At 49.3% G+C, this 16,571-nt stretch overlaps 1 protein-coding gene across 1 annotated transcript in view; it reads right to left on the bottom strand.

Moving 5' to 3' along the window:
* Positions 1-16,408, bottom strand: part of LOC119113028 (dnaJ homolog subfamily C member 2-like) — a 34,564-nt gene extending 18,156 nt beyond the window's left edge. Inside the window, exons 1-2 of the mRNA XM_037237346.1 lie at positions 16,094-16,408; positions 3,108-3,298 (exon numbers count right to left, since the gene is read on the bottom strand). Coding sequence (XP_037093241.1) covers positions 3,108-3,298; positions 16,094-16,151 — 249 coding nt within the window. The 5' untranslated portion in view covers positions 16,152-16,408. The remainder of the gene's footprint in view (positions 1-3,107; positions 3,299-16,093) is intronic.
* Between the last annotated feature and the right edge of the window lie 163 nt (positions 16,409-16,571).

The raw sequence follows: 16,571 nt of genomic DNA, 5'->3' as shown, positions 1-16,571 counted from the left end.
GTCGTCGTTCTTCGATGAGGCATGGACATGATATAATGACATGATGGACGGTAAGGACGACACCACACCGCTGGCATAGGGGTCTGTCGGCTCCATGCAACAGATGGCCATGGGTGGCATACGTATGCCCAATGCGCAGCCTGCATAAAACCACCTCTTCCCACCGCACACTGCGAGAGCATGACGACCACAAGCCCAACTCTATTTTTATCGCCCCGAGCTTATTGTCACCCACCTGGTCCCAACAACGCTGCAATTTGCTTCTCAGGAAGGTCTCGACTGCCGGGTAAAAATCTCTGGCAGGGATAGGCAAAAACCAGGTATATGGTGCCACCGCTGCTCGCTTAGCAGCGGCATCAGCCAGCTCGTTGCCCACGATACCGACGTGACTGGGGACCCAGCACAGCGCAACTCTCTTTCCAACCCGGTTCAACTGTGTCAGGCGTGATAAAATGTCCTGTACAAGGGGACATGATGAATAAAAAGACTTCAGTGCAGAGAGACCGCTCAGTGAATCTGTAAAAATGGCGTGTGACGATTCTTCACCCACTTCTATGAAACATATCGCCTTGGTGATTGCAACTAATTCCGCCGTGAAAACTGACGAGTGGGCCGGTAACGAGAACGATCGAATGACGGAACCGCTGACGAAAGCACAACCCACGCCATCCGAGGTTTTGGATCCGTCTGTGTATGTCAGGGTATATCCTTCGTAACACGCCAAAAGCTCAACTGCCCCGGATCTCCAGCAAATGTATACCTTCATTCTCCTGGTTTTCCCCGAAGAATAAAGCTATTACTGCTGTCTTATTTATGCGAATAATGTTCCTCACAAATGCACCTAACAACTCACATAATCGTCCAGCTTCTGTTCATCTATGTGAATAATGCTCCTCGCAAATGCACTTAACAACTTACATAACCGTCCGCTACTGCATCCCACCATCCACCGTCGCATACTTTTAAAGGAAATGTTCCACATTTAAAGCATCGAGGATATGATCACCAAATATGATGAAAAAAGGTTACTTACAGCTATTGGAACACCTGTACTCGCAAAAGGCGGCTCTAGCCATACGATTTCACAATTTTGAAATTATACGCCTAAACACATCGTTACGTTTACATGACGTCAGAGAGGCTGCCAAACTGGCCGTGCAAAATTGACACCGTATCCGTTGCGAAACGGACGGGCTGACTCACCTGTAATAGTTCCATTTCTCGACAATGTTGTGCTAAGGGGAGCGGCGCTTCCAGAACCCAAAAGGACGTATTGCGCGCGCGCGCTTCGTCCCTTCTTTAAAGATTCAATCCGAGCCTTTTAAATGGAAGAATTTCTGTGATCAGAGCTCACGCCGAGCAGTGCTTGTTGTGTGAGCCTCAGCCCTACTATACGATCGCGCAATTCCATGTTGGCAGCAAACTTTGGTGGCGAAAGCTTACAGGGAGTGTTTCACATTTATGTGGGGGTTTGAACTGAAATAACCATCTTGAGGACATTTTCATGCTGTACACAACCCTGCTTTCCTTAAGAGTTAAGCCCCTCTTGTTTCTGAGCTACACGGTCGCAAAAATGGGGAGAGTAATTCGGGGAGAGTATTCCAAAGCCACCTTGGCATTCATGACGTCATCAGCGTCATTGAAATCCTACATTTCTCTTAGTCATGCGGCGATTAAGGCCAATACAAATACAATTGCTGAGGCGTTCATATCTGGCATTCATGAGCACGATTTCCTGCTATAAAGGCCGTCAATTGGCTCTCGATCAATGTTGTACAAGGTCATAAGGGAGCCAATACACCAGTAGTCATAATGGAGCTTGTTCCATCCTATCTGATGCTTGCTGCAACACCCACAAATGTGGAGCATTTCCTTTAATTCAAACCTTTGAAGCGGATTAGTTTTTGGGATCACAGCTCACGCTAAGCAGCGCTTGTCGCGTGAGCCTTGACCCCTACCATCAGCTCGTGCAATTTCAGGTCAACGGCAGAATATGGGGGCGAAAGTTTAAGATGCCACAATGTTCGGCGAAGTCCGCCCAGCCCTCTGACCTGTACCGCGGCCGCTGGCACCGGCCGTAGGCTGTACCTGTCAAGAGCGAATAACAAGCGCCTTGAGTGACTCGAACCTATCCCGCGACTGGTGGAAGGATCGAAATGCGGGTGCTCTAGCCAGCTGAGCTATCGAGACGAAAAAGTGGATTGGTTAAAGTCGTATCAATTGATCGTAGGTTGCCAATTTATCAAATGAGGAAGACGTGCTACCGTTAAGTGTGTCGTGAGTACAGTACAGATTTATCAAATGGTGAAATAGTGTTGAGGAAATAGCGCTGTACCACAAAGCGTGTTACCTGTATCTTCCAATGTACAGCATTGTTTTTTGTTTAGGCGGCGTATGCTTTGATTTGAACAATATCTCAAATAAAGGACCTGAAGTTGCAGAGACCAGTATGATCTTATCGTACGATTATTTTGGGGTAATCAAAAATATCATTACTTGGGGTACGGAAACTAAAGGGGCCAGATTCCTGTGCCCAGAAAACTGGCGACAACTTGGTATCAGCCACATGGGAAGTTACCAAGTGTACACACACACACACGCACGCACGCACGCACGCACGCACGCACACACGCACACACGCACACACACACACACACACACACACACACACACACACACACACACACACACACACAACACACACACACACACACACACATATATATATATATATATATATATATATATATATATATATATATATATATATATATATATATATACACCGACGGATGGCTACATGAATCTGTACGTAGCTTTGCATTAAGTCCTAGAACATCAGCCTCATGAGTGTCCTTTGCGCATACTATGAATCAAACCGCGAAGTGGTTGAATTACTTAAAAAGTGTCCGTTCCGACATCAGACTTCCATGCTTTTACGTTTCCTGTTTCTAATTTACACATTCTATCAAAAAATGACTTCGAAACACTGTTCCATCCTATAACATCTTCTATTTCTACTTCCCGACATACCAAATCACCTGCCACCCCTTTGGCCTGACGTGCCACCTATCCTTCGACTCATCACAGTCCACGGGTTACCTCACCTTCCATTCCTTGGGGTCGAGTGTGCGCAGGAAGCCGATGTCGTCCTCGAGCGCGAGCTCGCTGGCCGAGTCGTCCTCGGGCTCGAGCTCAGCCGCTGCCTCCGAGTCGCCGAGGCAGTGCGAGTTGGCGCGCGCCGAGCAGAACTGCTGGTACCGGCCGCCCACCGGCTCCACCTCGACCAGGTCGTATTCTGTGGGCGACGCGGGCGGCGGTCGGTCGGGTGGCGCCGGCGGCGGGGCGGACGACCGGCGCCCGTGAGCGAGCGGACACGGACCGGCTCCGATCTCGACTGCTGTGCACGCACCACCCACCCACCCACGCACACACGAGGTCGACGGCAGCAGCTGCGACAGGTGAACCGGTAAGGCGTGTTAGTGTTGTGAAATGGTGCGTAACGACCATGTGAAGCTTCGGTGATATTCGCATTCGTCCGAAATATGAGTAGTTTAACCCATAACGTGGCACATGCCGTAAGCGAGAGTTTATGCTGTGAATACCGAAAATAGCAGTGCCAACAAACCATAATCATGATATGCCCGCGTATGTGATATGCATGCTAGGACTAAATGGTGGCAGAGATCAATGATATAAGGTTTTGGTGTTATACTATTCCTCAGCGGTGCCAAGCCGTTAAAGGGAAAAAAGGAAACTCCGCTTAATCCATTTGAGTCGTCAAGGATTACGAGATTTTCCGGGACGTAGTTCCTAGTATGGAAACCTAGTTACCACCCAGCGTCGCAATCGACTGGTAATCTCGTGGAAGACGAAAGCGAAGCCTGCATCGCATATCACGGCACACATGCGGTTACATGATGTTTGCTGGCTCTGACGGCATGCTACCATTCTGCAGTCTACTAGGCACAAAAATAATCGCAAACTTGCACCACGAGCGCGTTCTCGCTCAGCCCCACCATACTTTGAACAGAACGTCCATGCGACACTTATGTTTGCCTTCATTTAATGTCCCGAAAATAATGTATGGGCTAATACATCTAATGTGCGTTTTCACCACGCCAAATTTTTCTCAATACATCAGAAGAACATGCCAAACCATTCCACACAGTAATTCATGATCTATTTTGTCGCTATGTAGTATGCAGATCCGATCACTTTAAGCTAAACCAACCTTCCCAAAAACCTGTTAAGTTTAATTCGAAGAGATTTGTTATTCATTTTGCTGCCTTCGGTACCTCTGCTTTATTTTGGACTGACTCCGCACATTCTAATGATTCTGCCAAGTTTTGGTTTTGGCATGGACCGTCGGGCAGCGGGTGAGTGATAGTGGCTCAGCTAATGGAAAGTTTTGGTCTATAGCGTTATGGACAGAAATAAAGCGCAAAATGACAATATTTTAGCTGTTGGGGATATGTTCGGTCTGCAAAGCTGGTCATGAAATCCGACTTATATGCTTGTTGCAAGAAACAATCAGAACGTTTGTTTTTTTGTAAGCCAAATCAATTTAATTATGGCCGGATAATTCGGTGAAAACGTCCGGCCTAGTGCTGTCCGGGCTGCAGTACACCGTGCGGGGCACTCGCTACGCATGCTATAACTGCAATACATCCGTTTGAAACGGAGGTGATTGCGCCTCAAAACATGACTGTTTTCGTATTAACAGGTTTAGAGTTTTAAGCCTTTCAGCTAGCACACGGTTTTCAAAGGTTACTTTGGGACCACTTCTCACGGGGTTCATGTTTTTTTTTCACGTATTTGTTTAGCCTGACATTTGAATACATTCAACCCAGCCATACTTATCACTTACCACTTACCTATTACACTGTCTACTGATCACTATTATTCTATTACGATCGCCATTACGTGTGGTCCCCTATGTCCGGCCAGTTTTGGCAACTGATTTCGTTAGCGAATGGTATGGACAGCTACCCGTTGGGCAACTTATTATATGCAGGTTAGTCAGCAACAGCACCCAGCCGCATTATCAACACCCCTTTCGCCATTCGATGGATCTTGTTTTTTGAAAACGCCTTGTTTAGACCGTGCTTTTACCCTCAAGAATTAAAACCGGAAAGACTTCAGTGCAGCATACTCATATTACCAGGCATCACAATGGACAGAGAACAGTGTTCAAGGCTTTGATAGGCTGTTAGCATCTCGCCCGGCATATGAACTGCACGTATACTGCAACGGCAAATATGGTTGCTAGCGAGCTTTGTGGCCCCACTAAACCACAGACAAGTCGAAACCCTAGTCTGATTGAATATGAATTGCCGTTTAACCCCGCGTAAAGTGCGCTTCGTCTACAACAGTTGCGGATCTAGCCTTCGGCGACGAAACATGTCAGCAACGCCACGCCAAATAGAGCTGATAAGTGCTGGTCGTCAATGTGCTTCCATTATGACACCTACCAAACGTCACATTTGTGAGATTTTCCTTTCTGTAGCATTTGGCTGGTCACATTGCACACGGGATGCATATGTCGGTGTGAGCAGCAATATATCTTGCGCAACCATGCATATTTTTGGCTTCCACAAAAGGTTGCAGGCAATGTTTCGTGTGCGCTGGAAAATGCAACAATGCGCGTGCATTCAGGAGCGCATGCAGGCGACCATTAACCGCTAGGTCCGTACAGAAGCATCATGGCTGCACCACAGAGCAATAGCAACATGCGGATCGATTTCACTCATTTTAAGTGGGCATAATGGAAAGCCTGGTCTGTCGAGCCACACATCGACCCGTCTGTAGCACAGCTTCTTACCGTCATCACCATTGGCGGCAATGTGCCAGCAATCAGTTCGCGAATACGCATAGAACATTTGCTGCCCACGGCCACGGGAACAATGACGCGCCAATGACACCCCACGCGAATGCCGAAGGCGCATGCGGGACGACCGTGGGGACTTGCCCCAACGCAAGCAATCCTCTCATATTTTCAACCCACACGCGGCCAAGCGGACCCCATGGAATGCCTGGTGAACTGAAGCACGCCTGCCGCGGGCCTTCTAAATCACCATCATGGACAGCAACGGGCTAGCACAGTAACAGCCCTCGACGCCGAAACATTCGCCATCCATGGCAACAGAAACAGGACCATGCCACGGGCACTACGTACGACATCGCGCTGGAAGACCATACGAAAGACCATGAGCTCTGCTCAGCGTCAACGGTGATCACACATATTCAGTTAACGAGGCCAGCGATAAGCAGACCTGACTGGACAAACTAGAGAGTTCTGAAGCACGTCTGTAATTCGTCAAGGCTGTGTGGCTACCGCTAGCTACTGGAAGGTGAACAGCCTGACAACCGCTGATGGTCGCGGGGTAATTCTGACCTCGCTGGATGCGGGTTGAATAGCAGCCTGACCGCCGCTAGCTGTGGGTTGAATAGCAGCATGACTGCCGCTAGCTGTGGGTTGAATAGCAGCCTGACCGCCGCTAGCTGTGGGAGCTGTGGGTTGAATAGCAGCCTGACCGCCGCTAGCTGTGGGTTGAATAGCAGCATGACTGCCGCTAGCTGTGGGTTGAGTAGCAGCCTGACCGCCGCTAGCTGTGGGAGCTGTGGGGTGAATAGCAGCCTGACTGCCGCTAGCTGTGGGTCGAATAGCAGCCTGACCACCGCTAGCCGTCGCGTGGTCACAACCTCATAACCGCTGAATGTCGGCAGGACAACAGACGGGCCTTTTTCTTTCGCTGACTGTCGGACGGCTCAGTCAGACTACCTGTGACTGTCCGCAGACCGAGTCGTACCGTCGTTGACTGCAGCAGAATGACAGTGTAGCCATCGTCGACTCTCCGCAGATTCACAGCCTGACCACAGCAGACTGTCACAAGGCATGTCCGGCTCTCGCCGACTGTTAGCATAAGAGGTCTGACCGCCACTAACTTTCGGCAGGTCGCCGCAACCACGCACGATGTCGCCACTGCTGCTGGCTCTGCTCTGTCTCGGCCCCACCGCCGCCCAGCTGTACATCCGGCGTGTTGCGACGCGCGCCACATCTCCGCTACGCGCCCACGCGGCGCTCAGTCCGGTGGGCTGCGGCACAGCGTGCGTGCGCACTGCCGGCTGCGCGCACTGGCACGTGCCGGCCGCCGGCGGCGCGTGCCTGCTGTGGGCGGCGCCGGCCACCGACAACCCCGCCGTCTCCAGCACGGACACCGTGTACGAGCTCGTCACACCGCCGCCGCCGCCGACGACGACGCCGCAGATGACGACGACAACGACCACGGCACCAACGACGACCACACCAACGACGGCGCCGCCGACGGCGGCCGCAGTGCCGGCCTGCTACAGCGCGCAGGCGGAAGGTGTGGCGTTCTGCCTGCACGCGACGCCGACGGGACCGCTTGAAGGCGTGGCCGGTCTGTGCCAGCAGGACGACGCGCGCGCTGAGCCCGCCTACCCCGACTCGGACGCCAAGGTGGCGCTGCTGCGTCAGGAGACGGCGCCGTTGGGCACGGAGCGCTTCTGGATCGGTCCGCGCTCGACGCAGCAGCCGACCGTGTTCGTGGACGGGCGCGGCGAGCGCCAAGTCACCGTGAGCAGCGCCTGGATGTACGACGGGAACACGCCGTTTTCTACTGGATGCGCGCGCTTCCAGGCCGGCCAGGGCCTTATCGTCCGGCCCTTGCAACATGGGCTGGTACGGCTACATCTGCGAGATCCGCCTCTGAGCTGCCCCCGGCTGGCGGGACATATGCAAGATCCGCCCCTGAGCTGCCCCGGCTGGCGGGACATCTGCGAGATCCGCCTCTGAGCCGCCCCGGCCGGCGGGCCTCTCTGGGAGCCGCGAAAAAAAAAAACAACAATAAATTGCTGCTATTAGCTTGCTTGGACCAATTTGAGTCCGAGGGCAGACTTGGGACATGTCAGAGTGAGCTGAGGCCAGCAGTGGCATTTCGCGGAATTTGCCACGTGGCTTGCCTGTCGGCCCAGCAGTGGCATGTCGCGGGGTTTGTCAGGTGGCTTGCTTGCCGGGTCAGCAGTGGCATGTCGCGGGATTTGTCAGGTGGTTGCTTGTCGGGTAAATGTCTGGTGAGTCGAGGTATTCGAAACCAGCCTAGCCAGGACTCAACCGCGACACCCACCTAGTGAAAACAACGGCAGCGTATTCGTTGAGAGGTGATCGATTGTAGCAGAGCATGCAGGGAAATGATCGAGTATAGTGCTGGAAAACTGACCTACAGCTGGATTTGCTCTATCTGGTCAGCCCACTGTTTTGAGGACTATTGTACGACATCAGATGGCAACTGCACGCTGTATTAGCTTTGGGAAATGCTATGTGAAATACTATGACTTTTAAAAGTTCTCAGACTATGATGTTCTATTTTTCAACATGACCTCGGTGAAATGTGCAGTTTCCAATTCGGATCCCGAACACGAAATCCAATACAACCTTTGCAGCATCAAGGACAATTAGCAAAGTTCCATCTGAGGTCTGAGGAAGCTAATGCGGATGTGTCCAATCGGCTGCTTGTTTACAGCACTTTCAAATACAACTTTCTTCAAAATGGTTCGGACGGTTGTTTATTGGATCAGACTAATGTCACGCAAACCATGTTGCGTACACTCTGAATTCACCAACCACGTGCCATGCAAGTACGCATGGGTGATGGTGGTGGTGTGTTTGTGTGGGAGGGGGGACAAACAGCAAACCCTATCCTCACAAATTCTGAGGGGGGGATGTCTCTCATGCCCCTACCCACAGTTATGTCCAGGCCCATGCTAGGGTTCACCAACTCATGCATGGCAACATCCGATAATACTGGATATTGTACCATGTATGGCAAGTTTGACAAAGTTGGACATCTAGACTTACTGGCTTTTTATTATCTTAAGGTTATATATATATGTATATATATATATATATATATATATATATATATATATATATATTATATATACCACACACACAATATACACAACACACACATATATATATATATATACCATATATATATATAGTATATATATCTATATATATATCTCTTCTGCTGTCGTTGTGTGTGTGTGTGTGTGTGTGTGTGTGGTGTGTGTGTGTGTTGTGTGTGCGTGCGTGCGTGCGTGCGTGCGTGCGTGCGTGCGTGCGTGCGTGCGTGCGTGCGTGCGTGCGTGCGTGCGTGCGATGCGTGCCGTGCGTGGTGTGTGTGTGTGTGTGGTGTGTGTGTGTGTTGTGTGCGTGTGCGTGTGCGTGTGCGTGTGCGTGTGCGTGTGCGTGTGCGTGTGCGTGTGCGTGTGGCGTGTGCGGTGCGTGTGCGTGTGCGTGTGCGTGTGCGTGTGCGTGTGCGTGTGCGTGTGCGTGTGCGTGTGCGTGTGCGTGTGCGTGTGCGTGTGCGTGTGCGTGTGCGTGTGCGCGTGCGCGTTGCGCGTGCGCGTGTGTGTGTGTGTATACATACATAGGCATTCATGCCTGAGGCCTCTGAATATGACCATAGATGACTAAAAAAATATTGGCAACTGACCGCGTCTTACCAACTCCCGTCATCCCTGCCACCCAACGGATGAAATGTGAGGAGAAATCGCGTGCGGCGCCAGTACTTGTGTGCAGACACGTGCGCAGCGTGGGTTGCCCATCGTGCTAAATCTGTTTTACAAGCGTATTTTGTGATAAAAGGTATCAACTGGACAGATGCATTGGGTGAGTATAGGTTTTACTGTTTTATTCCCATCGGTTACGATTTCCACCTGGAAACGCTCGGCACCTTTTCCGTGCGACAAAATGGCGCAATGTTTGATTTTGCAAAATTTCTTTAGCGTTTTCCTTGCAAAGTTTCCATGATAAGCCCTCCTGAAACGCCAAAGTCCTATGGTCCTCAGGCCTACTTACTGCATGAGAAAGGGTTAGATAGTTCTTCCCTCTGTGCAATTAGTGGTTAAGATGTTTTTGCTTCATACTTCCCTTGCACTTGGTTTTTAGCTGTAATCGTGAAACTTATTTGTGAAGGAGCTGACTTATCTTAAAAGATGTGCATGTTTGCAGCATCATGAGCACACTACACATAATGCAACACTTCCACAGGTCGAAAAAGTGGGTGCAATACTTACAACGTGGAGATCTGATTGGCATCTCTGCTGAAAATCTGGTTGATGTAAGGGTGTGCTCCCCGCATTTGAACTACCTCAGTCCTGTGGAGCCAAACGGCTGAAGCAAGATGCGGTTCCAACACTTTTTGATGTGTCAAACCCACCAAGGCCCGAAACTGCTCAGCATGCCCAAGTTGTGAGACAAGGTATGCTCGCTAGAGAAGTGAATAAGGTATGTGGTGGTCTGCCTTGGGTACTTAAAAAGCGATTGTTAGACAATGCGCTAGGTAAAGGTATGCTTAATGCTTGTCCTTTCATATACCACAAGGTGATAAACCAGCACGCTAGGTGCCGCATACGAAAGTGAAGTTCTGCCTTGAGCTTTATCACGCACGGCATTGTGGTGCTGCTGTTAGTTCTGTCAGCAAGGCCCAGAGTTTTATCACGCACGGCAGTGTGGTGCTGCTGTTAGTTCTGTCAGCGAGGCCTTGAGTTTTACAACGTAGGGCAGTGTGGTGCTGCTGTTAGTTCTGTCAGCGAGCCTTGAGTTTTATAACGTAGGGCAGCGTGGTGCTGCTGTCGGTTCGCCAGCGAGGCCTGAGTTTTATAACGTAGGGCAGCGTGGTGCTGCTGTTAGTTCTGTCAGCAAGGCCCTGGGTTTTATCACGTAGTGGCAGCATGGTGCTGCTGTTAGTACTGTCAGCGAGGCCCTGAGTTTTATCACGCAAGGCAGTGTGGCGCTGCTGTTAGTTCTGCCAGCGAGGCCTGAGTTTTATAACGTAGGGCAGTGTGGTGCTGCTGTTAGTTCTGCCAGCGAGGCCTTGAGTTTTATAACGTAGGGCAGTGTGGTGCTGCTGTTAGTGCTGTCAGCGAGGCCCTGAGTTTTATCACGCAAGGCAAGTGTTGTGCGCTGATGTTAGTTCTGTCAGCGAGGCTCACACCGAGCTGTTGCTATAAGGCCCGTTTGTTATCTTGCCAGGTTTACACCGAGCGTCACCATATCAGCCGCTATCACTGCCAGCTAGTCCTTCACCGATGTCAGCATAACGCCATCATCCTGTTGCCAGGTTCACACTGAGGCGCAGCCCCCCCCCCCCCCCCCCGTTCTTCCAGCCAGGTCTACGTCGAGGCGTCAGCATAATGCTCGCTCCTTCTCTCCGCCAGATGTACGCTGAGCCTTCTTCACATTGCCTGCCCACTCTCTGCTAGGCTCCCACGAAGTGTGATCGAAGTATTATAACCAGGTTCACCTCTAGTTGTCTTCAGAAGCAATGACATGCATCATTTTAGTTGCAGATGACCCAGACAAACCCTCCATGGACTGGGGTGGGCGGCACGACCGTAAATGGCCAGCCCGAAGATGTGGAGAGTGCACTTGTAGTAAGGACGATTATGCACACCATGACCCAGCATGGCCCCAGGCTCAGTCTATGGACAAATAAAACAATGTGGAATCTCTGAAGCAAAAACTGCAAGCCAAAGCTTCGACCATCAATAATTTACGCTGCAAGGGGAGAGGAGAGCGCCGGAGGAATGACACTTAGACAGAAGTGGGCTGAAGTGAACACCGACAAGGCTATACCGTACATGACGGCCATCCTGCCACACAGGATGTTGGTGTTCACCCAAATCCAGCTAGTCTAGCTGCATTAGGGTGAACCAGCGCTACTATGTTGCCGCTACTCCGACATGGCCGGTGGAAAGTTTGTCACTATACTACCAGAGTGCGCGTGCATACCGCCAAACGAGACCCCGGCTTGGACTTCCAAGTCCAAGAGTCTTAAGAAAGAAAATGATGTTTTAGATTTTTAATTTTTTAGATTAAGCATTTAGATGCTTACAGGTTTTCACGCGTCTGTCACGATCTTCCTGCAACAGAAGCTGAAAGAAGCTCCCGCCAATGACAGGATGGTTGCTATCTCTTTCGATGAGATGCAGCTCAAATATAAGCTAACGTATCTACGTGGTGAAGATATGGCTGAAGGCTTCGAATGTTATGGACAGTTTGGTGGCACAAACCGTCTCGCTGACCATTCATTGACCTTCCTGGTGCGGGGCATAAAATCCATGTGGAAGCAGCCTGTGGGGGCTTTCTTAAGTGCTAGTACGTCAGCTGCAGTGCTGGAAGAGCTACTTGTGACCTGCATCCGGAAGGTGCCAGAAGCCAACCTAAAAATGATCAGCGATGTGTGCGACATCGGCAAATCAAACCAATAACTCCACAAAAAGGCCCGGAGTCACTGGAGACATCCCGATAATAATGTTGATGGTATTCCAGTAGTGGCCATGTATGACCCACCACATTTGATTAAATGCATCAGAAACTGTCTGCTTCGTCAAAACATCGGTGTGGACAAGGTCATCATGAGCTTACGCCATATTAAGGCGTTCTTCCAGATGGACAGTCAGTGAGCAGTCTCGGCAGCACCAAAGCTGAAAAGGAGATACTCCTTCCTGGAGCCAGTTCAGAAAATGCAAGTAAGGCTCGCCACCGAAATCCAGCCGAGTTGTGTCCAGCGAAATGCATCTGCATGATGACTTATGGTGGTACCCTTTTGGTATTCTGAAAACTGAGGATGGAAAACGACACCAGGGCATAAACGTGACGCTACATTTTTTCCACAACATGGGGTTATCTTGAAAAGTTGTCTGATACCTGATACCTTTGATTTCATGTCTATGATAGTTTCACGACGCAATAATACGTCTATTCACTCTTTGTCCGCAGGAAGGATTATGGCTCTGGATAAAGTTTATTCGGAATTCCACGACCAAGAGATATAAACACAGCATAATGGTGTTTTTCTCATATATATATATATATATATATATATATATATATATATATATATGTATATATATGTATATATATGTATATACATATGTGCATATGTATGGGTTTTGAACTGAAACAGCCATCTTGAAGACATTTCGGTGCTGTTCACAATCCTGCCCTTCTTAAAACCTGAGACCCTCTAGTTTCTGAGCTACCACCCGTGAAAGTGGGGAAATGTATATCAGAGTGTTTCAAGGTCACCTTGGCATTTATGACGTCACAAAAAGTCGTTCAAACTCTGCCAGTCCATAGGCCATGCAACGATCAGAGCCAATAACAATATAATTGTTGAGGCGTTCATATGTGGCGATGAGGCGTTCGTGAGCGCGATTTCCAAATATAACAGACGTTAATTCGCTCTTGGTCAATATCGCGCAAGGTAAGATGACGTACTCAAATCGTGTCGCATTGAGGAGCATATTTACTTAAGAGAGAATTGTGCTGTCCTGAGCATTCTTTTCCGCTTACGAAGTACAAAAATAGTTGTAAGTGAGGTAATTTCTTCACATCTGATGCTTGTTTCAATATCTTCAAATGAGAAGCATTCCTTTATTGTCTGTAAGACTTTTGGAGCAAGCGAGTCTGGGAATAGCTGACGGACTTCTCCGCCTCAACAACTGTTCGATGAATTGAACAGCCGGCCTGTCCACCAGTGCCGGAGTAAGCGGGACCTGTCAGCCTCAACGGAAGGCAAACACATGCGTGTGTTACATGAAACCGAAGAGCGGTTGTAGCGCTGGGCTTCACCTGGCCCATCCCAGGCCGATAGCAAGAGGACTCGTGCGGATCACAAATCCCGTCCAGAAAGCTTGGGGATGTGTTAAGGTGGTCAGACCACTTTGCACCCGCAGGCTCAATCAGGACGCGCTTGAAAACTTTTTCGGCGTCAATCCTCAGGCCAGCGGAGGCAATTACTACCCCACGTACCCCGCACACTTCAAGCAGACCTACCGCAAAGGTCCACTCAACAGTGCCTTGCGGCCCTGTACACGAAATTGCGAGCCAGACGCGGATGGGCTGCTTGCCGCCTTCACTCTGGTGACTGCTCGCACCTGTCTTCGAGCCGCAAGTGCGACCACGAATCTCGCCACCTGGCCGTGGACCCTGGTCACTTAGAGGGCGAAACGAGTGCAGATGCCGTGATGTCAAAGATTTTGACCTATATAGCGGACTATCTGTGGGGCAAGAGTGATCCTGCCCACCCTGTGCTCGCTGCTTAAGGCCCCTGCAATCTGCTGGGCGTGTAATGCTGTAATGACTACGAGGCGCTCGTTGCCTTAAAAACTTTACGGGCGATGATGCACTAGGCGTTGGTGCCTGAAGATTCCCAGTGATGAGCTCTTTGACCTGGTAAAACTTACTTATCTGACTGCGCAGCGTCGCGCAGGAGCCATAAAAGGTCCACGTCTTCTCAAACAGCTCCTGAGCGGCGCTCTAGCACACAGTTGTCAGCAAGTTCTAGCTCCCTCTTTTTGTGCGCAGAATGCGTTGGAACTAATGCTTGAAACTTTGGTGCGCCTTCTCATCCGCCGATACTACGGCGCGATGACCGGAGAGGCGAAGCTGAGCGGCAGGAATAAAAAGGGCCGAAAATACGTAAAGGTGTCGCAGCGATTGTAACCGTTCGGACCACGTACTGGCCCTGTCCAGGAAGCATTTAGTCCCCCATCGGCATTTGCGCCGTCGCATGCATGTTGTACCGCACCCGCTCGCATGTTGTACCGAACCCATCTCCATCAACGGTGTTTGTTCCGTGTATTTTCGCCGCTTCGTGCGCTCTATTGTGTGCGTATACGTCTGCGCTGGCCGATCGCCTGTCTCGTGTATGTGGTGATTCACGTGCAAAAACGCATATATTTGCAGTGACGTTATAGCTTCATCAATCTCCAAAGGTGTCAGCAGCTCTGAGAGGCCCTTTTAAAGATGTTTGTGACCTGAATTGCTGGATTAAATAAAGGTAAATTGGGGTCTAGGAGGGTATCTTAAACACTGTGTTGACAAACACTCAAAACCTAAAATGATAAGTTATAGTCTATTTTTGAGGAGCTTAATATTTCTTTCCACTCTGACACTGTTTCAACATTCAAAAGTCTACAGGAGTATCTTAAGCTGGCAATACCTGAAACTGGAAAGTCACATTAATACACCATTGATAGGGGGGCTTAAAATTCACCATCAGGGTTGTCAACAGTGGGCAAACAAGTGGCTTCAAGGGAAGGGTGTTAAAGACAGTGCTAAGTTATGATGACCTTCATGTTTTCAAAAAGCCATGCATTAACTAGGTGTACAATTTCTACCCAAAGGGTCACCTACTACTGTCATCAGTGTGAACCACAAATTTCATCCCCTCCCAAACAAAATACCAACAGGTGGTGTTGCCTCTGCATGGTTGTACATAACAATGGATTTTGGGTGGAGTTGCCAGTTCATGATAGTCATTAATGATATGACTTTAAATATAGGTAGGGTTGCTGCTCCCTGGAGCATAAAAAATCACAGCTATTTTGACATTTTCTTCCTCCCAGTCCCAACCATAACACCCAATGGAAAGAACAGACCACAATGGCCATCAGGCTCTTTGATTATCACCTAGTGGTCCTACCCTTGGTTTGAATTCTGTTACAGTCATGGCATGCTGATACACATAGAAAGATATAAAGTGTAACTGTAGTGTAGGTTTCAAGTTTAATTACAAGATGGATAGATAAAACTAAGAAACCCACCCAACCACATCACTTGTGATGATTGATATCAACCATTGCAAGTGAGATAAATCCACTTAAATATACCATGGAGCAGAAGTAAGAGAGATACTGAAACTTTCAGGTGTATGAAAATCAAAGCATTTTTGATGAGTGGGATCGCCCCAACCACACCAGTTTTTCTTACCTAAGCAGGCTAGCCTAAGAAGTTCATCCACTGCACAGAACACTTATGTTAATCATAAGTGCTTACAATCATTTAAATGGCCCTAAAATAAGCTGGCTTGGCAATTAATAATCACTTCCAACAATGCAGTTTGTGGCATCCATGGACTAATCTTGGAGGTCTAAGATTTAGGTATGCAAACACTGAAGCTGCCCCAGGATGATTAAGCTACACCCAACATGCCTGGCATCACACGCTTTTCTTAGTCTTAGCCTGCGTATACGTGGTATCCAGCTCACTCACCTGACAGGCATCCCAATATTTCTATGGTTCCAAATGGGTCTACATCCCCCATGGCCATCCTGATAAAGTGGAAGCCAAAAGGGATACAGATTATGTGTAGGCTTCTAACTTCTTCTAGATGCTTGCCACGCTATGAACACATTCGCCCAGTTTCCTCCAACACTTAAACTTATTTTCTCTGCTATCGATCTATTGATGAAAGCACTAGTTTCTCGAAACGAAAGGCACCTTCAATGGCGAATGTTACAAGCAAGTGTCCAATCATCAACAGACGCGCATTAGGTCACGCAAACCGTCATGCTCACACCCACAAACACTAAGCTGGATCGCGATGAGCAAAAGGCCCGAGTCCCTCAGCTCCGCATCCCACGCTTAGCGTCCACCACATGCGCCGAAAGTAATGCGCGCTAAAATTGACTACTGTCATCGAGCACGCCACTATCCATCGTGATGTTTTTCACCAGTTCTCGCAACATGT

Source organism: Pollicipes pollicipes, unplaced genomic scaffold, assembly GCF_011947565.3.
Source record: "Pollicipes pollicipes isolate AB1234 unplaced genomic scaffold, Ppol_2.1 Scaffold_7261;HRSCAF=8764_pilon_pilon_pilon, whole genome shotgun sequence".
NCBI classification, from domain to species: domain Eukaryota; kingdom Metazoa; phylum Arthropoda; class Thecostraca; order Pollicipedomorpha; family Pollicipedidae; genus Pollicipes; species Pollicipes pollicipes.
Note: the sequence above shows the minus strand (reverse complement) of the source record. Positions and strands in the feature narration are given on the sequence as shown.